Below are 24,365 nucleotides of genomic sequence, written 5' to 3'. Positions count from 1 at the left end.
TTAACAGGGAACAGCAGAAGTCTTTACTGAGACCATGGATCCTGGTATCCAACTGTCTTTCATTCCAGACTTCAGGTTTTTCCTGAGAACTTTTCAGGTACCTTTTGATAATTAGTATCGATCCATGATGCTCATCCATTAAAGAAACTTTTCCACAGGATTAGTTCCCAAGTTCCCTGGGTATAAATTGCTGCAGGATTGGTATCTTTTGTGCTCTGCTAAAGGGAGGAATTGTGATGGCCTCTGCACCAGCAGATTATCTTTGATGCACAATGCTTTTTAATAGGCTGTGACATTCTTAATAGGAGCCAATTTTAAAAGTCAGCTCTGTACAAAGCAAGATTAGCCAGTTTTCTGTTTTACAAGGGCAGTATTCAGGGTTCTTTTAGAAAACTGTTATTGAAGAAAATTATTTAGAAAAGCCTTGACCAGCACCACCTAAGCTGGTAAGAGTTTCTACTATTAGCTTCAATGATCTCATTAGAAAAGGCTCAAAGACTTTCTGAGTCTATTACCATTCTGCTGACTTTTGTGTTTGGAATAGACTGACTAAAAATTCAAGAACTCCGTGTCACTGAAAGAGAGATTTCAACATTCAGTCCAGAACAGAACTTGGGGACTTCTGGCAAAAACAATCCATTGGGCAGACACCAGCCTTTGTTCTGTCTCTTGCAACCAGACACCTAATCAGTGGCGTAGTCATTATTCTGGGCATTGTTCCCCACCCCATTTGGCCTCTTCTCCCTCCAGATTCAGTACTTAACGTGAAAAAATTTCTTAACCGAAGTTTGATCAGTTCTAATATATGTCTAAAACTGTGGCTTCAGTTTCCAGTGAGAAAACTATTAACCAAGGTGTTCTTAGCTTGTCTTAATATGTTTTTTAACCACACACCTCTTTTCTCCCAATTGTTAGACTTCTATAAAACTTCCAGCAGAAATACTGCTCAGTTATGGTATATTTAAACCTACTGACTATTGATTTGCTTTTTTGCCACGACAATTTGTGATACTCCCACTGATACTTCCACTTCATCCATGACACCTTGGTGCCAGCCAGTCCTGGAAGCTTCTGAAACGCCGAGCGGGCTGTTCCTGTGGTGGCTGTGGGAGAGCCCTCTCCACAGGATGGAAGACGATTTCCTTCTGAGAAAACATGTTAAAACCTCAATTCTAGAGCAACTCACAGTACCTCCGATGTAGAGGGGTGTGTTGAGGCTGACAGAAGACTGTTTCTGGAGCTTTCCCAGACTCTTGGGAGCCCCCTTGTCCACCACCAGGTTCAGGGTTTGATTCAGCATCACGAGTTCCACACTGTGAAACTGCCCATCGTTTACTGTTTCCACACTAAAATGTAAGAGGGGAAAAAAAAAATAATTAGAAGATGAACAAGGAACAGCCTCTGCTTCTGTGACATCCTGTCCTGTGGTACACCTTGCACAGCACAGCTCTGGAGTGCCCTGGAGGTTGCAGTCACGGTGTTCTCAGCAGTTCCTCCAGCAGGGAGGTGCAGACTGACACTCAGCTGGTCCTGTGCAGGCAGTACAGACACATGTGGAACACTTCAGAGGGCAGCTGATCAGGACAGCAGCCACTCCAGGTGTTTTTCCCAGGGCAGAAAAGCAACTGCGTAGCCACATGACACACTGGCTTTGGTGGCAAAACTACCAAAAAATCCCATTCTATGCTCTCAGCCACAGCTTGCTGCCCTCTGTCACGCTGATTGGTGCTCATGCTGCAGGCTGGATCACTGAAATAATTCCTTCTTGTATGAATAGTTTAAACTCAAATAATCTCACAGGGGTCAGGAGAGATTGCAATTTGGGGTGAGACAGCAGGGGCCTCTGAAACCCCAGCATCTCCTCACAGCAGGAGTGTCTTGGACCTACATACAAAGGAATAAGGACAGACTGAGGTTCTTAAAGCCAGAGAAGGAATTCAAGAGGTTTTGGCTTATAAATGACCAGTGTGCTTTGTTCAACATCAGACAATCCTACCTGAACACAAGGAAATATGATAAATTGCTACTCCTTTTTGGGAAACATTAAGGTGTAGATTGAAGCTTGAGGGTAAAACAGTAAGAATGGTTGGATGGTGAGGCAGGGAGCAGGCAGCCATCTCAGCAGACAAGATGTTAAAGTAGTGTGTATTTATTGCTTTGTTTTTAACGCTGATTTTTCAGATGCATGAAGCCTGCAGCAACCTCCTAGTCTGCACCTCAAACCATCTTCATCTCCTATTCCCTCCCTCAGACATTAACAGGGGCAGTGATATCATTCCATTTGTGTCACACTATCATTTTTTTTTTTTATTATTTCCAAGCAGCCTCAGCTCTCAAACCTTTATGCTGCATGGTGAAACTCTCCAAAACACCGCAATGGTTTCATGCACTCCTGAAAGCAGGGAGGGGCAAGGGTAGGATTACCTGCTCTTGAGAAAAGAGGGTTTCAAACTGGGGTGGTAGTTACAGATCTGATGGGATTTTCCCACTGCTATTGGTGTAATTTAAAGGCACAGTATCTGTCCCATGTACACTCAGACACCAGGGCAGAATACTGACAGCAGTAGTGGTTGGTCTGGAATCAGCCTGGGGATCTGTGAACTGCCCACATGCGGTGTTGCCAGTGAGCATCCCTTCCCAGATTGCTCCCGTCAGGCTGGGGGTGCTGCTATGTGTGGATAACAACAGAACACACCAGCTTTGGGCATCCTGAGATACTGCTTGGACAACAGCCTGGATCTGGGGTTGCTGCACATGTGGTGCACACCACAGCACAGTGTCCAAGTTTGGGTTTCTGCTCATTCAGAAGGCCCATAAGCTCAGCATCCTCCCACAGGAAGTTACAAATTTACAGGTCAGGTTCATTTCAGGTGATTTGTAAATTTGCAAGGTCAATGTCTCTGAACTGTTTACCCACACATTCATCACTGTCAGTGGAGAGGAAGAGACACGCTCATCTCTAAGGGTGAATCACCTTTTAGATGTGACCACCTCTCAACCTAGATGACACACTGCCCATCTTTAGTGCCCACTCCTGCAGAACTGATGTGGAAGGCTATTGCAGCAAGGAAACAGGACCTCCACTTCTCAAACAAATTACATGCCTTGGAGGTTACTGGAATTCAATTGTTGCTGGAAGAAGTTTCATTTTTATAGTGTTTTATGGTAGACTTGACATAACCAATTGTACTTGAGTGATGTCAGGCAGGTGTTTCTGGGGATGTGCTCTTTGAGAAGAGCACACTGCTGTTCCAGACTGGAGCTGACATGCCTCTGCAGTGCTGCTCTCCCCACGCGCTTTTGGGATGACTCATGAACACACAGGCCTTCCAAAGTTCATGTAAGGTTACACAGGTCAGAAGGTAACAGCAGTGTATGAGCACCTTTATGGTGTGGCTTTACATAAACAATTGAGTTAGTTCTGCCACAGAAAGGTTCCCAGTAAAGCTCTGCTCTGGCTTAATCACTCATTCCTGACCTGCAGGGAAGCACTGGGCTGTGGCTGCTGCCCATGTTCAAGATGGTGAGAGAGCCCTGGGGAGAACCCACGAACCTGGAGCTGAAGGTACAGTTCAAAGTGTTTTAAAGAAAGAAACATAAAGGGTTGACACTGAACAAAAATGCCGATCCAGTTGGTCCAGCAGACACTCTGGATCAGAGCAGTTGTATCAGGGCCCTGGCAAGGGCAGTGAGTTCTTGAGAGGCAGAGGATGTGTGCTGCACTCACTGCAGGGCTGAGCCTGTGCCCCTGGGAAGGGCAAGCCTGTCCCCACTGCAGCCGAGTGCACTGCAGCGGGGCCACACCTCGAGCACAGCGCTTTGTGGACTGGCAGCTTCAGTCAGTTTGGAAACAGCTGGTCCAAACTTTGTGTTTGGATACTCTGGAATTCTGCTAAGTGCCTGCTCCGTTATGAGGAGCAGCTGTGCTGCTGACTGGGTGATCACTCTGTGCTCCCTGCTTATCTCACTGCTCTCTGCAATGCCTGATTCCCAGGGGGGAAGCTCTTGGACTTCAGCTGAAAGGTGTGAGATAAATGGAAACGCACATGTGGGACTGTTAGTCTGTGCTGTGCAGAAGTGCCAATGAAAGGGAGAAGTGGAGCCAAAGCCCATGGGCTGTGAGAGCTGAGCACGCTGGAGGTGGGATGGATGGCTGTAGGATAGGGAGCCCTTCCCCAGCAGGATCAATAGCTGAGGATAACACACCAACCACGTGGCTATCTGCAGAAGGCCAAGCTATGACCATTTGTCAGAGGACAACATTATCACATCTGGCAGGAGTGGCTCTTCCCAGAGCCAGGATTTCACAGGCATTCATCGCCTACTCTCCACAGGGTGTGCTTTTTCCAGATTATACCCTGACTAGCAGGCAAACAAAAGTCTGTGAGTCCTGGGGATGGAAACAGCCACCCCACATGGTGCTCATGCCTTTCAGCATACCCAGAGCTGGTATTTTTGTTGGAAAGGGAGTGAAAGGTCCCAGTCTGCAGGCACACATGGATGAGTATTACTCCGTGCTGATTTTTTCACTTTTTAACCCGGAATGAAAATAATCTTTGCCTGAACTTTGAGAAATAAAGTAACTCCCAGCCGTCACCCAACACTACAGTTTTGTAAGGCAGATAAAGTTAGAACAGGCAAAGCACTCATTTGCTGTTTGATAAGACACAGAGGTATGATAGAAGAGCTGAACGTGGACAGCCGGGATGACAGGAAATCCCCAGGCAGCAGATACTTGTGCGAGAGCACTTACTGCTGCCGCTGCTCCCGGAGAGGCATTCAGACGCCTAAGGATTCTGAGATGGAGACAACCGTGGGGGAGAGACCAGCGGTGATTGAAAAACTGCACGAACTCTCCTCAGAGCCTCTTCTGTACCCGGGCCTCGAGGAGCCCCGGCAATCGGCGGAGACAGCTGGAGACTGCGGCTTGGCCGGGGATGAAGGGCGGCGGCCACAGGCGCTGAGCAGCGCACGCTGCTGCGCTCCGCTCTCCCGCGGGGCCCCGGCCAGACCCGCCGCCCCAAAGGGTCCCGTCAAAACCCTGACTGAATTCCTGACACTGGCGATCAGGCGCTCGGACAGGGCTCTTCCTTCGGGAACTGCCCGCGGGATGGAGATACCCGCCTCGGGTCGGCATTTAGGGGCTTCCTCCGGCCACCCCGCACCGAGCTGCCCGCTCCGAACGGCGGGGTGCGGGCCGGGAATGCGGGGTGACAGCAGACAATGCAGGATACGGGCAGAGAATGCGCGATACAGGCCGGGAATGCGGGCTGAGAGCGGAGAATGCGGGATACGGGCAGGGAAAGCGGGGTGTGAGCCGGGAATTCCGGGTCAGAGCCGGGAATGCGCTCCGGGAGCGCGGTGCAGAGGCGCGGACGGGCAGCAGAGGGCGCCGTGGCTCCGCGACTCGAGCGGGAACTGCGCCGCTGCCGCTGCCGGCTCTCTCCCGCTCCGCTCCCGGTCCCGGCTCTCTCCCGCTCCCGGTCCCGGCTCTCTCCCGCTCCCGGTCCCGGCTCTCTCCCGCTCCGCTCCCGCTCCCGGCTCTCTCCCGCTCCGCTCCCGGTCCCGGCTCTCTCCCGCTCCGCTCCCGGCTCTCTCCCGCTCCCGCTCCCGGTCCCGGCTCTCTCCCGGTCCGCTCCCGGTCCCGGCTCTCTCCCGCTCCGCTCCCCGCCCCGGTCCCGGCCCTCTCCCTGCCCTCTCCCTTCCCCGGTCCCGGCCTTCTCCCGGTCCCGCTCCGCCCCGCGTCACGGTGAAACGGAATCAGCCCGTGCGAGCACAACGACGGACAGCCGAAAGGTACGGCAGGAGAGCCCAAGGGCTCCCAAAGGAGCCGCACCAGCTGCCTTTCCCGAGGCGACAACAAACCATGTGCCGCTCCTGAGATGTTTCCAAGCCGTCAACAGAGTCGGGAAATTCTAGCTGACTTCCAACCGCAGCATTTTGTGCCGCCGCCATTGGATATTGTGGAGTTACCCACATATCCTCGTTGAAAAAAAGGAGGAGGAATTACGATTGAAGAGTAAACACTTGAAGTGTAAGCAAAGCTTCCCAGGAATTTAATAATTAAACTTACTGAAAAGTAAGCAGCAAAAGGAATCGACAGTTTCCCACAACACAAAGTGATTCCCCAGGAGCTAGGCACTGCTGCTCTGGTCGTGGTCGGCAGCTGGTGAGGACCCACCTGGACGGGCATTTCCCCCACTGTGCTCAGTCTGCAGCATCCCTCCTCCCCTTCTCCATCACGCTCGTCTTTTCACAGCTCACTTTACCTGCTTTGCACAGTCCAGTACATTGCTCTCACTGAGGTTTCCCTCATGGAGAGCTGGCCATGGCATCTGGTCAAATTTGACCAAAAAAAGAAAGAGGAAAATGCTGGGATGTGAGGAGAGCCCAGCTTCCAAAGCCCTGTGTGCAGTGCCTTCCGTTCCCTCAGAGCTGCCCTCACAGGGAAAGGAGGCCACTAGAGAGGGCTCTGTGGAAGAGACATTAACATTTTGTCAGGGAGGGAGCTGGCCTCTCCTGCCAGAGCAGCCCCAGCAAGGTGAGCCACCGGAGCCATTGCGCAGGGCACTGCACACACATGGCCCCTGCTGGGAGCTCAGACTCCAGAACACAAAGAAGTGAAGGGAAAGGGATGTGTATTAAACATAGACCCCCAGGGAATACAGGAAAGAACTGATTTCCACTCTCATTTTCAGCTATTTCTCTTCTCCCTCCTATATATTTTCTTTCCCCTGTACTCCAGCCCCAAGCACATGCAGATGTTTCACTGACTCCCCTTGCTCTAACACCCATGAGAGATTTAGAGCTGAGCCACTATAAATATGCCAGTGAACAGAAATGCATTAAAGGATTAAAGCATTCAATTGGAACTTGTAAAATTTGGGCTTTGGGGTCAGGTTTTTTTTTTCACTGTCTAGTAATATACCTTAACTGTAGACAGCAGAGAACAGCAGGGCAGAGGAATCAAAACCAAAAATAGCTTTAAGTATCACAGCAAACCATGTCACTGAGGAGATATATAACCATCAATTATGCAAATGAGAACATTAATTCATTAGCTACAGTCTCCAGATTTTCCTGACCTCTGTCTTAATGGGGACATGCCTCATTTGACACAGAAAACAAAGGAAACACAAGGATGGTAAGATACTGGGGGTGAAGACCATGGGGAACATTGAACTTCGATAATCTTTGAGAACATTTGAAGTAGGAGGGAATAAACAAAATACATGTCCAAAAGGGCTTAAGGAGCTTACAGCACCAGAGAAGAGGTACCAAAATCAAAAACTCAAGGTGAGAGCTGCAGGGAACTGCGCTGAGATGTCAGCAGTTTGGGAGCTGTGAAACTCACAGTGTGCCAGGCTGACTGCGGGTACCAGCAGTGATGGGTTCTCACCTTTCCAAGCTACACTTACCTCCTACCATAAGTTCCATCTATAATCAGTCCTTGGCCTAAAATAGATTTAAACTTCTCCATGGCAACAAAGGCAAAATCATAATTGGAGTGGTGGTGTTTGTGCTACCTCCACAATAACACATCACTTCAAGGACTATCATCTTCAGGAGCTAAATAAAAACCACATGTTGAGAAAAAAGTATGAAAAATGCTAATGAAACACAGGACTAGGGAAATAAGAGGTGAAAGGAATATTAAAGCACTCAAGTTCACTTTCAGCTTGAAATATACTCTTTTGTTATGTTCAATCCTGTTTTACACGACTTGAGTGTTAGGTCTTTTGGGCTGAGAGTACTCGACATTAAGAGTTTTTTCCCTGATACCTCCATTTTCATTTGCTTGGTTTTATACCTTTCCTCCTACTTACAACTTTGTAGACCACCCAAAAAACCCCATCTTTCTCTTCTGGGTGTTTACAGCCCTTGAACACTGGCAGCTGATTACCGTATCTCCCTTAATGATCGTTGGGCCAGGCTATGCATATCTAATTTCCAGCCATAATTCAATTCCTGCAGCACCCCTGCCAGCAGTGAAAGTCATTGTATTACAGACCTTCGAAGGGAAAAGCAAGGACCTTTTTTACACCCCTGCAACATGCAATTAACACAATCCTGACCCCTTTCCCTAGATGATTCATAAAAGGGTCAGACACCCGGCCAGGGCAAACATTGCATGTTTGCAGTGCATTCTCACAGTGTCCCTGACCTGGATGGGGTCCCAAAGCTCCCTCCAGCCCCGCTGCTGGGAGCAGAAATTGCTGGGAGCAGAAATTTCTGGGAGAAGAAGCTGCTGGGAGCAGAAATTGCTGGGAGAAGAAGCTGTTGTCTCCTCCACTCACACCAGCAGAGCTGAATACCTCATTTTGCTGAGAATCCGTTAAAGCAAGTGCAATGCCAGTAAAAACAGCTGGAATGCACTCCTCAAGTCCAAGGCCTCTCCTGAGTGACAGATCAGTGTTGCTCCCTGCCCACCCTCTCCCCAGGATGTGTTGGCTCCTCACTGCACACGGTGGTGTCACGAGCTACCGCGTCCTGGTGTCCTCACAGTGACATCAGACAAAATAACAAACCCACGAAATACAGAGTGCAAAGAAAAAACCAGTCAGAGATTCTGCAGTGCTGCTGGGTGGGTGTGAAATCTGGTATCCTTATAAAAACGACACTGCAAAAAGCAGAGGGGAAGGCAGGCCCTGGCACAGCAGCAGGGCGGTGGCAGCCTGAGTGCCACATCCTCCCCAGCCCTGCATGCGTGTCACACACCAGGACAGGCTGTGACACAGCCCCTGGCCCCACCAGGGCTTGGAACAGAGCAGGGTGTGTGGGGTCACCTTCTAGAAAAGCTTTGCCATTCAGCTGGTTATCAAATGGCAGGCTCTGATGAGAAAATCCACCAGGTGCCTTCCTGTACAGAGTTGTTACATCAAGCAATGCTTTGCACCATCAGCTCTGGAAGATGTGCCTGTTAGCAGCAGGAAGCAGGGAGCAGGGCCACTACAGAGTACAATCAACAGGGCATCCAGTCAGAATCACAGAGAATGAGGGGTTTTACCTGAAATTGGAGGCTAAGCCCCAAGAAAAAAAGAGTCATGTTTATTGAGAAATCGTTTTCACCTCCTCTGTAGCAACATACCTATAGCTGGATCCTCTCCTTCCACACAAGTGACCAAACCCATCCATGTTTGACAGCAGAGCAGCTGCCATGCCCACCTTTCCCCCCAGCACTGGGGCCAAGCTGTGGCTCCCATTTCAACACTGGGAAGAAGCACTGAAATAACCATGCGCGAACCCATCCTGCACCTCCACGCGTCCCTCAGCTCCAGGTCTGCGTGTTCTGCTTCCAAAAGAGGCTGCCTCGATTGGATGCAGAGCCAGCCCGGCACTGGGGATGGATGGAATATGAATCTGTCACACATGGTACACATCTAGACTTCGTGTTACTCATCATGTTCACAAGAAATTTACAGGCAGGAAAAAATAAACATATTAGCTTGCTACATGTTGTTGTAAGGCAAAAAACCCTCACAATTCAAGACATGAGCCCCTCATTAGTGCACAGGAAGTTTATAAAGTCATTCTGACTATGATTAGGTTTATTCCATCACTGTCTATTATGAAAACACTTCAGCCTTCCTCTGATGCAATCAGTATTAATCAACTTTGGCAATGTACTACTGGACCAACGACCTATGGTATAGCAGGAAAATGCCTTTAAAACATATTTGCAACCTTTCTCCAGCCTGGCCTCTGCTCATAGGGAACGCCTGAGTGCAGCTCAGACCCACAGCTCCAGATTTTGGCCTTTGAATAAGGTGACCTGGGACTCAGAGAATGTAACTTTAATCATTCCCACAGGACAAGTGGCTTTAGATGACCCATTCCTAACTGCCTGTACCTGGTACCACAGACAGGCCAGCACTGGCTCACTTTGTGAACGGTTTTGCTTTCTTCTGGTAAAAAGCTCACTCTGAACCACCCTATACACGTGTGAGACAAAGTGTGGGCTTGCAGCTTCTGGGTACTCGGACACTGAACTGAAGAGAAGGAGCTGGATGGAGGCAGAGAGAGAGAGGAGATGAGAAACTGTCAGTCTTGCAAGAGATACTGGAGAGATTTACAAAGAAAAAAAATTAATTCAGCTTAACAAGATTTTGCCTGCTAAGTCCTTCGGCAGCCTGAAGGACAAAACCTTACCCTTCCTAAGCTTCAGCTCAAGCAGGAAAAAGTTTCCATACTTCATGAAAGCAAGTATTTGATCCTGAACCTAATGATAAAAGTTAATCAATATTTTAAGGTCTTGACCTTACATTTTCACTGTCCTACTGCACAAAAATCCAGGAAAAACAAGGGAAATGCAATGTTTGGAGCTTGACAAGAACTCACGCACTTGCCATTTTTCTCCCATTTAAGTACTCCAGAGCCCTTTATAAAGGTAAAAATAAAAAACAACTCAGCTGTCCTTTGCTTTGGCTCATGCAAGATGTATAAGTCCATTCAAATTTTACAGTTTTTCCTGTGCAGGTCAGAGTCTTATGCCAATTTCTTTCATTATATTTGATACAGAATCCCTACGGGGTACCTGAAAAAATAAGAGTGCGTGATAGAGAGAACAAAATGAATTGCAAATATGCAGAATTGTAAAGAGCTCAGTGGTGCCTCACAGAGATGTCTGAAAAACAGTCTATTTAGAGCCCATCCAGAGTATCAAACAGGCATCCCACCAGGGACGGGCGCAGCACAGGCTGCAGACTGTGAAGGTGGTAGGAAGAAAAGGACCAGTCATGCAGTGCACTCTGCAAAGACACTTTTGCCAAAAACTGAGTTTGACAAGCTCTAATAATGATCCTAAGAATAATTAATGTTCTCACTCCTCCAGCACATTCCTCCCCAGAAGGCAGAGAATTAATGGTGAAGCCTCCCAGGCTTTTTTCCAGATAAGCAGTTTCAGCTAAAGAGACAATGGCACAAAATCCCTCTCTGTGGAAGGTGTGGATGTTCTTCCAGCACCAAAGCAATGGTTCAAGCTCAGCACCAGCAGAAATTTGAGTAGAGTACCCAAGCCCTTGGGGAGCAGCACATCCATTCAGTGGTGGCATGGCCAGGGACAGTGCTGGACACGGAGTTCCAGCAGCTCCCAGGCTCCAGAGCCACAGGCAGAGCCCAGGGGAGTGGAAGGGCACAGAAATTTGCAGATGCCACCGGCGTAAGAACCCCGTGCTGTTCCATAGCCTGGAGGAACAGGGGAGCAGGAACTTCACCCTCCAGAGACCTGCAGCACATTTCTGAAACACCTTTTCTATTTTTCATGCCTTTCTCTACTTTTTATCGTGCACAGGGAACCAGATTGAATTTGTCGTCTTGCAGTCATCACATCTGAAACAGATACAGTAGGAATGTAAGCTCCTTTATTTCAGGCCTTTTGCTTTAACCACAGGAACATCCGTCTATGCTATGTAAGAGTCAGCCAGACCATGAGAACTGCATGATACAATCTACAAGGAATATTTTTAATGATGTAGCATTTTTGAAAGCAGATTATGCAAGGATACTTTTAAAAGGAATTATAATGTAATTTGGGTGTAGTCTCTACAGAAAGACAAATATAATTCATTCTTATCTTTTCCTAACTGCCTCCTTTTTCACTGCTGTCAGGAACTCTGCATGAAAACATATGATTTTACACCAACGACGCCTGCATCTTGCTCTTTACCAGATATGACTGTCTGTGTGCAACATGGCAATCTGGGAACTCTGGAGGGAATTACATCAGCAGTTGGTGTCAAAGTTCTGTTTTCTATTTCTATTAGGAAGGATTATTGCAGCATCCAAATCAATATGACTGTATGGCAGCATAAAATCTCTCTGAGAAAAGTTTACAAGTAAGGTCTTATCTCTGGCTCAAGGAACAAACGTGGGAAAAAAGACTGAAAATAGGGAGTTCTCCCTATGGAATACAGTTAAACAGATACCAGTGTCAATGGCTGAATGCTGGAATTGTGGAATTAACTGCTCTTTGTTAATTCAAACTTTTAACAATTGGATCGTGGTAGTAAATAAAAGCAGCATGTTCCTTACCAGTTGGCATCTTTAAATTAAGGTACAGCATCTGTGTAGGAGATTTACTTCATTTCAAGAACTCACTGTTGGACTGGCACCAAGTACTGTCATGGCATGGGAGAGTAACTCTGAGCAGTGCAGAAACCAGGAGGGCAATAAAGCACTCAGAAAAAGCTTCCTGTTCTCATTTGTCCATATATAGAATAATTAAATAAAATAAAAGAAACAATAACTAGGAATCCTTCTTCAAAAATGGATCTTCTGTAAGAGCTTTACTCTGATGTCCAGGAAACCATTTTTCTGCAGCTCTCAAGTGACAGGTTCCAGTGAAAGGTCAGTGAGATTTTCTCCTAAAGGGTGAATTCTCTCATTATATTATATTATATTATATTATATTATATTATATTAATGAATTAACTTGTATTTCTCTCTAACTTGATGACAAATGACAGTGAATTTTAGGTATTTGTTTCCACTGGACATGTGCTGACCTTTACCCGACTAGAATGAAAGAGAAGCCCAATGTCAACTTTAACCTTTCTAACCAAACCTACCACGGGGACAAACACACGTTAAGCAAACCTGAATGTACAGTCAGTTATCTTGGGCTTTTCCAGACTGACTTAGTAATGCAGTTCTGGTTCAATCTGCTCAGAGGAGCAACTTAAATACAGGAACAGGTTCCCTCTGGTACCCAGGGACAACCTGCCTCTCCAGAGGAGTTAAAATGAACATCTCTTTCCTGGCAATCCACTCCTATGGCACATCCCTGCCCTGCGTTCCCCACTGCAGCTCTGCAGCAGAGCCCCTCTCAGGGCTCACAGCAAGCTGAGAGCACACCCTGGCTCTGGTGCAAACCTTCCCCCAGCTCTGTCCCACGGGGCTGAGGCACAGCCTGCCACTGGAACACGTGGAGTGCTTCATCCCTGTGGAATACTATGGAAAAATACACCAAGTGGGACTTAGTCACTGCTGGCTTCCCAAACAACAGCTTTTATCTTATCCCTACAGGATATTACCTGTTATTAGCCAAGTACTTTGCTAATTTTACTGTCGGTAAGCACTATTAATAAATCTTATGGACACTCTGATGAGGAATTACAGATCATGTGGCTTGCCAATGCCTTCCCACATCCCATCCTGGGAGTACCTGAAATAGCCACCAAAACATCTCAGTTACAGCCCAGGACCAGGTCAGTGACAGATTTCCTGCAGCTGTAGCTGGCACAGGTCCCACCAGGCAGTGTTTTAAGGCCTCCTCCTCTTCTGGCAGACTCTTGTGGGGAAAACCAAGAGCCAAAGCCCTGCTCGTCTAATCCAAAAAGTGGACTGCTTTGGAGGGGAGCAGAGCATGATACTGACTCTGAAAATAAATCTAATATTCTCTCAACAGAGCTTTGCAAAGGCAAACAGTCCACTTTTGCTGAGATTGAAACTGAAATGAGGCATCTAAACAAGACAGCAGGGAGGAGGCAATGGGGCGGCAAAGAGTGGTGAGGCCAGGATGTTACAGGTTCTCCTGGCAACTTTGTTTTTAATGACAAATGAAAATTGTAGAAAATGAAGAAATGAGTTCCCCAAATGCATCACACTGAACCAGCCATTTGTTTCATCAAAATGCAGATTAGGAGAAGATGCAAATGAAAGTCCAGATAAACTCATGGGAACCAGGTCCAGGTATAAGTAGACTTTAATTTCCCTTGAGAAAGCCTCTAAACAATCCGGAAGGTATTAGTGACACAACTTAGAAATGATGGCCAATGTCTGGATAATGGAAATAATTGACCACTGTCCAAGATACTAAAGGAAGTGTGGGATTTTCTGTTATTTGGTGTTTTCCTATCAAACCTCTGTGCCAAGCTGGAAGTCATGTCTTAGGCCAAACAGAGCTCATGCCTTAGCCAAAAGGCAAAGAGAGAGGTCAAGCCTGATCCACTTATGCCTCCTACCCTTAAATCCCATGTTTGTAAGGGGACAAGCAGGTTTTCCTGCTCCTTCTTCAGCCTTTAAGGAAAACGAGTCTTTAAATCTATTTAGAGGCCCTTTCTGACATTCTTTAGCTGCAGTTTTTCTCAATCAACCTAATCTTTTCCCATCGAGCTCCATGCTAATCCCATTTTGCTCCACTCCTTAAACTAATAAAAGATTAGAGTGACATTTCAGAAAGGGCATCGTATTAAGCAGCTTCTCTCCCAGCGCGGCAGAGCCCGGCGCACAGAACGCAGCGAAGGGCCCGTTAATCTCACGGTAATGAGGTGTCAGTGTGAATGGAGCCCTCCTCCTCCTCCTCCTCCTCCTCCTCCTCTGAGCCGTGTGAAGGGCGCGGGGAAGGCCAGGACACCCACCGCCACCCCTGTGCCCTGCCAGGAGGCAGCGGCTCCACGGAGGGTTGTTGTTTTCATGGTGGTGGCAGCAGTTGCTGTCCCCACTCTGCCGCGCTGTGCCGATGGCCAGCAAACATCCGCACGGACCTGTCACCCCCTGCGCTGCCCACACGCATAACGAGCTTTCCCTCTCTTCTAATTAGCGGCATGAAACTGTTTATCAACTTCAGCTTCGCTCTAACAGCTCATCAATTGGGATCAGCTGCCACACACAGAGACATTTTTCACACCTATCCGTCCAGCTGGTGAAAACCATGGGCAAGCTACTTCCTTCATTCCTACAGGGGACAAGCCAGTGCTCTTCCTGGCAGCATGGCTGCATTGGTATCATCCAGTTTGCTTTAACACAGAAAGAATGTTTCCATTTTCTTAAAAATGTCACCATTCCCCTGAAGAAAACTCCCTGGGAGGCTCAAGTGTTGGCATGTGCTGAGAAAACTTTCTGAGGAAAGTACGAGGTGGGTGATGCGTGGTGACATCCATCCTGTCCCTTGCTCTAGAAGGATGCTCTTCCCCCACAGCCTGAGGTGGGCTGGGAATTGCAGCTCTGCTGCACACGGTGCCAGGAGTCTGTGCTGAACCCAAAATGCTCCGTGTGGTCACAACTGCATCTGTGCTCAGAGCAAACTGGAGCAACAGGGCTTGAAAATAACAGCCAGGGGGAGGGATGCTGAAGGAACTGTGGACAAAAAGGGCACCACATCCCTCCTTCCTACAGATATATCTCCATGCATGGATTTCACTTGAACATTTGCTTTTCTTTCTTGTGACTAGTGAATAAAACCTCTGGATTTCATATCCTCAAGTGTCTGAAGGTCAAACTACCCTACAATTTACCTTTGCCATTCGTGCTTTTTTTGTGGTTGTGTAGTTATTACTGATACAGGCAAGAATTTCCTTAAAAATATTCACCCTGGAGAAGAGTTCAGCCCTTCTCCTTCTATTTGAGGCAGTCTAACCCTGCAGTTGCACATTCACTGTTCTGTCTTGATACAGTCACTCAATGCTAGATATCAGCAAAGAAACTGATTAATTGGAACTATTTCAAGGATAAAATTCACCAGAAACTGAAACTTTACAGTAGATTGGAAAATGCATTTTTCTACAATTACAGGAGGATACAGCATCACTGGTATTGCCAATAAATGTCAATTTTTACCCATGCAGCCTCTAGCTAGGTCTTTATTCCGACTTTTTCATCTAATTACATGCATAAAGGAGATACCTCGAGGTAAAAGAAAAGGTTTTTCTCCAATGCACATTGCTTAGAAAAATCCTACCTCTCCTCGACCAGTTTTGGAAGTCAGCTGTCTTGGCAGAGCGTAGCCGCTTACCTGTATACTGTGGTAGGTGGGGAGTTCAGGGTGTCATAGATGAGCCTCACGTGTCCTTGGTACAACTCCAGAGCCAAAGGATCATTGTCTCCTTTGTACAGTAAGATGCCATTGTCCTTGTCCGTGGCCACCTGTGAAACATTCATAACCACGTAAGGTTGCTTGAGAATGATTAATAAAAGAAATAAACCTATATTTAAAATCAAACCAATATATGCAATTCAAATATACTTTAATGTATTATATATATGAGCAGCAATGAGAGCAAGAGCCAGGAGGCACAAAAAGGTCTTGGTACCCTTGGGTGGGCTCACACACCAAGGTCAACTTGCCATTTCACGTGAGAGCCAGTCTGCAGTTGTACTCTGAACCTTAGGTTGGTAACAAAATCCCAGGCCTTTTGTCTGCTGAATAAGAAAAATACTGTCCGGAGAGGCCATTCAGAGCAGCCTGTTTTAAGAAGCATCATGACATTCAACACCAAGTTGTGCATTATGAAACACAATGCTCTGAATCAGTCAGAAGACACGGAGCATTCCTGAGTCATCCCTGGTTGTGTTACCGGTCGGGGAATCAGAGTGTGGAGACATTGTGGAGGCTGGATGTGTGCCCACAAAGGTGTCTCAGTCGCTCCTTCACATCTCTGTGATTTTAGTGATGCTGTTTTACACCACAACGACACAGACTCCGACTTCAGAAGGCTGAAAATGACTCCTTCATTTTTGGGATGTGTCTCCCGTTTATACTATTCTACACAGACCAATTTGATTGGTGAAACAAAGACAAACCTCTTCAATCACATTGGTCAGACCAGAGGGACATCAAGGAGAAGTCCCTCCTGGGAAAAGGAATGAAAAACATAGGTAGAGTTTACAAAACATGTCTCTTGTTTACAGAAAATTCCCTGGGAAAAGAATTTCAGAAAACCAAAACATCTCAGGCACGAACCAGGGCTACAATTTTGGAGCAGACAAACGGCTCACAAATTGACTGGTTTTCCCAGGATTTTGTCCGGCAGCCCATGTTCCATCAGCACGAGACACAGACACCTTACAGGTATTAAAGCTTAGAGGAGCGTGTGACAAACCTGGAGGGAGATGTTGGCCTGGGGGCGGATTTTGGCCGAGGGCAGCTCCACGTAGGAGTCCTTGCCCACGAAGTTGACGGTGATGAGCTTCTCGCAGCGCTGCCCCGCGAAGCCGGCCAGGCAGCGGCAGACGGGCTCGCGCTGCGCCACGATGCACTGCGCGCCGTTCTGGCACTCGTAGTCGTCGCATGGGCTGGTCTGCAGCAGCACCATGGGCGGCGGCGTCTCGCACAGCAGCCCACTGCACAGGCAAAGGGAGGGCAAACAGCCTCAGTCACCACTGTGTCCTTGCAGGGCACGGAAGGAACCTGAGAGGCTCCAAATATTGTGAAGTCGGTATTTTCTGAGACTCAAAGTGTGGGCTCGGTATTTTCTGAGCTTGAGAAGAGCTAGCTCTCCTCAAGGGAAACTTTTCAACAGTTTTTCTTTTTCCCAAAACAACCTTGTGTAAAAAATATTCCTTTCCCATTACAGCAGGTGTTGTTTGCTATTTCTGTTACTGAGCCAATGGGAGAGGCGTCAGTTCTATGGACCAATAATGTGTCTTCTGAGTGCAGCACCTTATAAAAGGTCTGAATGAATTGTAAATAAACCTTCTGATTTCTACTGCCTTCTGACTGGAGTCAAGCATCTTTATTTCGTGTCCTGTCGTGACAGCAAAGAGCATAGAAAAAAGGCTTTATTGTCTAATTCTTACTACCTTTTATAAGGTGTTCCAATACAGACTTAACATGATTGGTGAATAGGAACAACACCTCTCTAATCCTACTGGTTAAACTGGAGAAACAGCAAAACACCACGTGGAGAAAGACTGTTTTGAGAGAGTTGGTTTGCCAAGATTGTTTTGAGAAGAAGCTTTCTTGAGAATTTTTTCCTTGGAAAAAAGTGAGCGGCTGCTTGCAGGCTAAAGTCTCTCAGACCCAGAAATATCAGGCCCACACCACTGTTTTCTCCTTTTTATTTTGGGTGCTGCTGATGCCTTGGAGGGGCTACCTAAAACAGAGGCTAGATGAGATTAGGAGAATAAAAGCAGGTGTTTATTGAAGGCCTTCAATAAATACCTATTTTTATTCTCCCAGTCTTGTCTAACCTCTCTTTTAGGTAACCCCTCCAAGGCATCAGTTTCTGGTGCCCCAGGTGGGATGACAGTCACAAGTTTTTCACACAGTTTTAAGTTCGGTCCATTTACATATCAGGGGTTAGACCTCCAAGCCAGTGCAGACACTGAGAGCAGCCTGTACTGCCCTTTGCACCGGTTCCTCAGCTCTGCAAGGCACTGCAGCCTGGCTGAAACAGCTTCCACTCATACTGTGCTCTGCAGAGCTTCCCAGTGAAATCTGTGAGCCATTTAAGCCCAAACCTGAGACCTCCCCACCCTAGATGTGTGATTTGAGTCTAGTCTGTTCTTGTAAGTGGCAAACAAGGGAACTTCTTTCCAGAGGTACCAGCAGAACAGAGCACTGCTAACCCAGCCAGTGAGCTTCATTCTGCCTAATGCCCATTGTTTTGTATTGTCTTCAGCAGCAAGTAGAAAACAGAAGGAAAAGTCAGTGTATATGATTTTAATTTTTTGGAAGTTAAAAATAATCATAATAAAAAATCCATGTGACCTGCAACAGCCTCCACTAACAGAAAGCAAATGTTGGAAGAAGCCAGAGTGTCTGTGCTTAGTGCTGCTGAAAGATTCCCCAAGCTCCTGGTAAGGCTCCTGCACTGCCTTGCTTGCTGTGAAACCCCTCTGGTGTGTGGCTTTACCAGGGCAGCTCTCCTGATACTGGCACCTAGAAATTACATTAGTGACAGTGTCTGTCAAGGCCCTTTCCTTTTTAATTTTAAACATTTTTAAGAAGTATATATTTAGAAATAATTAATAGGATTTATTTCCCCAGCAGTGGAATGTGGAACACAGCCTGACTTCCACAACTTGGCCAAGTCCATTCTGCCTGGTACAACCTCATTTATTTAAATAATCACTGAGAGTTCCTTGCAGCAATCTGTCTCAGTGGAGAACTCGGAAGCATCTGCACCACAGAGGAGCAGTGCTTCCATCAGGCTCTGCAGCTTAATGTGTGCTTCCCCAGCAGAGCTGCATTTATCAGGCAACACTACTGTGAGGCTGATTGCTGGAGGGAAGCTTTGAGAACTTGGGGTTTATTCAGCAGGGCTCACAAATTCTCTAAAATGCTTTTCATCTGCAGGGGGCAAATGAGTGCTATTTTGGGAAGAAAACACTGAAAACTTTTCAGGAGGAAAGGATATTCTGTAGTTTGGAGAAGTTGGTGAATGCTAAGGAAAGGTGCTGCAAGGAGCACAATTACACTTGACCAGTGAATGGGAAATGATGAAATGGGAAAGTGAGTGTGTACATGGTGGCACTATTGATTTTTGGGGCTGTCATGAGAGCCTCACTGTGCATGAGGCCCTACCTACACTGTTCAGAATTACCCAAGTGCCATTTGTCCAGCTGTGTGAGGATGTAAGTTTTAACTTCTTTTTAATGTGTGGCTCCAAATGGCTTTGACACGCAACATAGCGACAACCATAAAATCACTACAGGTCTCTGCGTTTATTACAACAGCATAAGCTCCAGGTAATTGGGAGGGCACTCTGCAAACTCACTGCTGGGAGATGATTCCTGATACTTAGCCAAAAAACTTCGTATTAATCATCATCTTAGGTCTCCTAGTTACCTTTGTCAGACCACTCCTTGTGTTCTCTCCTTTTCATCAACACCTGCAGCCTTCAAACACTTGCAGAGTTATCTCCTTGCCACACATCAGCGTGCCAAGGCAGCTGCAAGGACAGGGGAATCTGTAACCCTGAACATCAGAAGGCTGAACTCTGTCATTCACCCTATTTGCATTTGTAATCTTAACAGGAAAAAACCCCAAACCTCAGAACCCCCTTCAGAGCAGTGGGCCTTTAAACTACAAAAGGCTTGAGTCATGGGAAGAATAATGAGATCATATTTTGTTAGCAGAATTTTCATCCTGAAATCAAACAAGATCAGGGACTGCTCTGCATGGAGAACACATGGGGCTCCATCTTGCTGTCTGCATCTTGGCAGAGGGAGTGTGGTAGTGCTCACTGTGAGGTTTTTCTCCCCAAAGACCCTTGTCTTCCTTGCATCTTGCACAGGAAATTTAGGGAAGTGGCATGGACTAGTGGAAAAAAAAAGAAAGCAAACAGGAGAACTCAAGTTAATCCTGGCTGTGCTGCTGGCACGCAGCGGGACTACTTTGTTTGCCCGTGGCTGCCTTGGGCTGCGAAGTGCTGTCAGAGCTGGTAGTTGAGTTTTGGAGCTTAGTGTAGAAAGATGCTTCCTCTCCTTGGAGGACTGTTAGTGGAATGAGATTCCCTCTTTTGATCAAGAGAGAAGAGTGGACCATTCCAGGTTCTGCTCTTGATGCCCCTGGTGTGAGACCAGACAACCTGGGACACTGCCTAAATTGCCAGTAGAGCTCCATGGTACATGGGAAGGGACCAGACCAGTCTCCCACCTACCCCTGCTGCTCCACCCAGCTGTGTCAGCTCAGAACATCTCTGACAAACACTATGACTCTGCCTTCCCAGAAAAAAACCCCTCACATTCATCACTGCCTAGTGCTTACAGGCCTTCAAAAATCAGGGGACCTGCAGCAAAAGTCTCCCAGTCAGTCCCATCTGATGACAGGCTTGAGTTACCCTTGACTCCAGAACTGGCTTTGCAGTCCCATTTCTCAACTCTAACAATTAGGTAACACTGAGGATTTACATCCCACAGTCACGTTAGCCTTACCAGTCACCAATCTGCAGGATCCCTAAGGCCATCAAGTGGACTGAAGCAGAGAGTGAAACATGGAGAGAAGGGAATGAATTTGAAATTCAGAGGATATCTGATACCTTGTAAATAACAAGTCTGATTCTGTGAAACCATGGGCTGACATCATGTTATATATCAATGCCTGTTCAGGGAAGGCTGTCTGCTTTGCAACAGAAATGGGTGTTGAGAGGGAAGGAAGAAAAACCCCAAACCAGCAAGGATGAAAGCAAGAAGAATGAAAACAGTTGCAGATACAAAGCAGGGAAGATGATTTATAAGTGTTCATGCAATTTCTGCTCTGTCAAGACTGATCTTTTCAGGTACTCCTTCTTTGTCTCATGTGTGTATTTCAAACAGAGAAAAGGTTTAGCTGGAAGGAAGCCAGTATCCAGCCCCAGGCAATGATTAGTGAATCCATTTGGAGGAGCACACTTATCTTTGACAGACAGCGAGATTTCCAGGAGTCAGATATATTGGCAGCTGTCAGAACGAGAGGCTGGAAATTTACAGCCTGAATCATACTGAGCTCGTCCGAGAGGCACAGAGACACTGCCACAAAATCTTCAGACTCACGTTTTCCTCGCCGCCAGTTGTGAGGGTTCATAAACGCAGTTTTATTATCCTCTGCTCACTCTGCACACGCCGGGTTTGTCTCCATGTAACTGATGCGGGGGTATAGAGATAACTGGCGTGCTCAGTGCCTTAGCAGGGACGGCCGGGGCAGGCACACTCACACAGCGCCGCCCCAAAATCGCGGCTTTCCACCAAGAATCGCCAGCCCCGTGTCCGGTTAAAAGCCCCCGCAGGGAGCGGACCTGAAGCAGCCATTCCCCCGGGGCTGCGAGATGAGTGCTGGTGAGGAGGAGACAACATTCCCGAGCCCGGCCGTACCTGAAGCCCTGCGGGCACAGGCAGGTGTAGCCATTGACGGCGTCCACGCAGGCGGCTCCGTGCCGGCACTTGTGCCCCACGCAGTCGTCATCGTCCACCTCGCAGTGTTTGCCGCTGTAACCCGGCAGGCACTCGCATCTGAAAGGCAGGAGCATCCCTGTTAACGGCTCCTTCCAACATCCACACCGGCAGCTCACACAGGCAGCCTAGCACCTGTTGAAGTTGGGGCGGGGAGATGTTGGCAATTATTCCTGGCAGCAGCAAGCGAGGTTCCTGCCATCAGAAGGGCTCAGGTCGCTCCTTAGCTGGCTGCATTTGAGGTTCTGCAATCTGCTGAAATTCAAGTCGAGCAAAGCACCACCATCCTACAGCTTCTCCTCAGCCGAGTCTGTGGAGAAGGGTGAGAACCTGGCAGACTCACAGTTGTGCTAAAGACGACAACGCCCTCCCTAACCTTACAGACTCAAGGGGCAATATTCTGCAGGGGCAGTGGCTCTGATGCCCCAGAATATGATTTTGCCAATGCCTGCACACTGCTGGGTGTCTGAGCTTGGCCCTGGGCAGCTTCATGGAGCACAGGAAGGGAGAGTCCACCTTCCATATGCAAAGAATCTGTAAACAAAGCTATAAACCTCACCAAATTCAAAGATAAAGACCAAGTTCTGAGACCACCGCCTGCTTGCCATTCATTTGCAAGGCAAAATGCTGCTACAACAAAGGAAAGTTGTCTTTGCAGTGTGTCCCTTGCCATGATGACACTGCACCTTTTGCTGTGGGGTGACACCGTGGGATGGAGCACAGTGGGATGTACCCGAACCTGCAGACATTGCCTGTGGATTTTATTTTATGCAATCCTCAAGTTTGCTGTATGAAGGCTGCATCAGCATTTCTATTTATAAAGAGTCTTGCCGAAGTTTATAACCTGACAATAGAAAATGCATCCCAAAGTCTCTGACTTGGATCAGATCTTTTGGGATTGCTGAGCAGCCTTTTTTTGAATCTGTACTGTAGACAATGTTTAGTCAGGAACACTCTTTAGTCCATAAAACACATTTTACTCCTCCCAGCTGGATGTTGTTGCACATCTGGAAAACAAAAGGCATACCACTTCGACCAAATCAGGGGAAGAGCTACAGATAATTTCAGCAATAAAAGATAGATTTGTGCTCTTTTTAGGGCCTGTGGTTGGACCCAACATGCTGGTCACCGAGAGCTGAAAGAGGAGAGGCATTATAAAGCTGAGGATGTGACATCAGGAGAGAGACTGCTCCATCAGTCTGTTCAGCTGGCCTGCTCCTCCTCCTCCTCCTCCTCCTCCCTGCCAGCAGCCTGGTGGGGTAATGGAGAATGAGGCACCTTGTGGAAAACCTCTTCAGAGGAACTGGACACACGGGACTGATGAGGAAAAGCCACTTCCACTTCCCAGGCAGCAGTCATTGTGCGGACTACTGCTCTGAGTGACAGCAGGAAGCCCCTGGCTGCTCCCAGGGCAGGGCAGTGAGCTGGGGGACAGTGCAGAATACAGCGGCGTCCTGTGGGTGCCAATGGCCTGGGAGTGGCTGCCAGGGTGACAGCAGCACTCAGGCACAGAGTGTGAGCTCCAGTCTCCCTTTCGGAGCGTGGCCTGTCTGGCTACTCCTGGAGGAAATGGGGCAAAGCCTGCTCACCTGTGGCCGTGATGGGCAGGGTTAGGGGCATGCAGACACTGCACCCTCGCTGCAGGAGAGGCCCCATCACCAGCCTCTGCAGCCACAGGAGGCTCCATGTCCCAGCTCTGTGCGTGTATGTGAATTGCTTTTCACACCTTGGTGGCTCAGGGAATACTGTGATTAACATGACGGAGATGACAAATCAGAGCAAAGAGCATAAAACAAGAAGTATTCCTGCCCAAAACCCTAAGAAATGGGCAGTGTTTTCTGGCAGCATTGCAGACACACCTGCAAGGAAATAGTGTCAATCAAAAGACTGTGAGGGGAATTGGCAGCATTTAATCCTGTTGTTTTTTATTGATCCCTGCAGTCCTAATGTAAAGTGATGTAATAATGAACAATGTGCAGTTCCTTATTCAGGGCTGCCATGCATCAATTTTATGATGTGTATTGGCTATCTCAGTAATGACAGAACCACCACTTTTCTCTGCGGGGCTGCATTAAATCAGCATTTTAAGCTGTCAGGTAATAATTCCAAGCTTTGGAATAATAAAGTATATTTATATCATGCTCCAACATCAATACAGTGAATGGAAAAACATGCTCCTTTCTTGAAGTTATTTTTTGGAAGTATTTTAATTTTGTTAAAGGGTGGGGGGGCTTTTTGTTTGTTTTGTTTTGTTTTCTGGCATACAGAAAGCTACTCTTCTTCTATATAGTAACAGCATACTAAAGATGTGGAGGCTGGAAGGGAGGAAAGCCACCTGCAAATTTAACTCCAAAAGCAAAGAGCTCTGTGCTGCCAAAGACACACTGAAATAGTCTAGTTTGCTTCCAAGTTTGGCTTTAGAAGCATGGAATTCCTTTTGGGTCAGTCTTCTCAGTACTCTTGGTGTGTCACATCTAGGCTGAAGCTACCAAAAAATGCCTGCCTGAAGTCTAGGAGGTGAGAAATTCAGCCCCATCTGGACTCTTCCTAGAGACTCAGGGTCTGTGCCATCAGGGAGTGGTGGCATGGTAACTCCATCCTTATCCCACGATCCCACACAGTGCCAGCCAGGGACTGAGTGTCAGTCAGTAAAAGTCTGATGCAGTAAAGAAGGTGGCAAAGAAACCTTCACGTTCAGATCCTGGTAAGAGGGGGATTTACATGATTAGATAGTTATCTCATTTCCCAGTGACCATCTGACACCGCTGCAGTTGAAA

At 47.4% G+C, this 24,365-nt stretch overlaps 1 protein-coding gene across 1 annotated transcript in view; it reads right to left on the bottom strand.

The window, feature by feature from the left end:
- Nucleotides 1-24,365, bottom strand: part of SLIT3 (slit guidance ligand 3) — a 474,694-nt gene that overhangs the window by 8,459 nt on the left and 441,870 nt on the right. Inside the window, exons 31-34 of the mRNA XM_066197152.1 lie at nucleotides 21,511-21,648; nucleotides 16,818-17,058; nucleotides 15,731-15,861; nucleotides 1,192-1,346 (exon numbers count right to left, since the gene is read on the bottom strand). Coding sequence (XP_066053249.1) covers nucleotides 1,192-1,346; nucleotides 15,731-15,861; nucleotides 16,818-17,058; nucleotides 21,511-21,648 — 665 coding nt within the window. The remainder of the gene's footprint in view (nucleotides 1-1,191; nucleotides 1,347-15,730; nucleotides 15,862-16,817; nucleotides 17,059-21,510; nucleotides 21,649-24,365) is intronic.

The sequence above is a fragment of the Chamaea fasciata genome, unplaced genomic scaffold, assembly GCF_029207755.1.
Source record: "Chamaea fasciata isolate MVZ Bird 193981 ecotype frontalis unplaced genomic scaffold, bChaFas1.0.hap1 SCAF_15, whole genome shotgun sequence".
Classification (NCBI taxonomy): Eukaryota; Metazoa; Chordata; class Aves; order Passeriformes; family Sylviidae; genus Chamaea; species Chamaea fasciata.
This window is presented reverse-complemented; position numbering and strand designations above follow the sequence as displayed.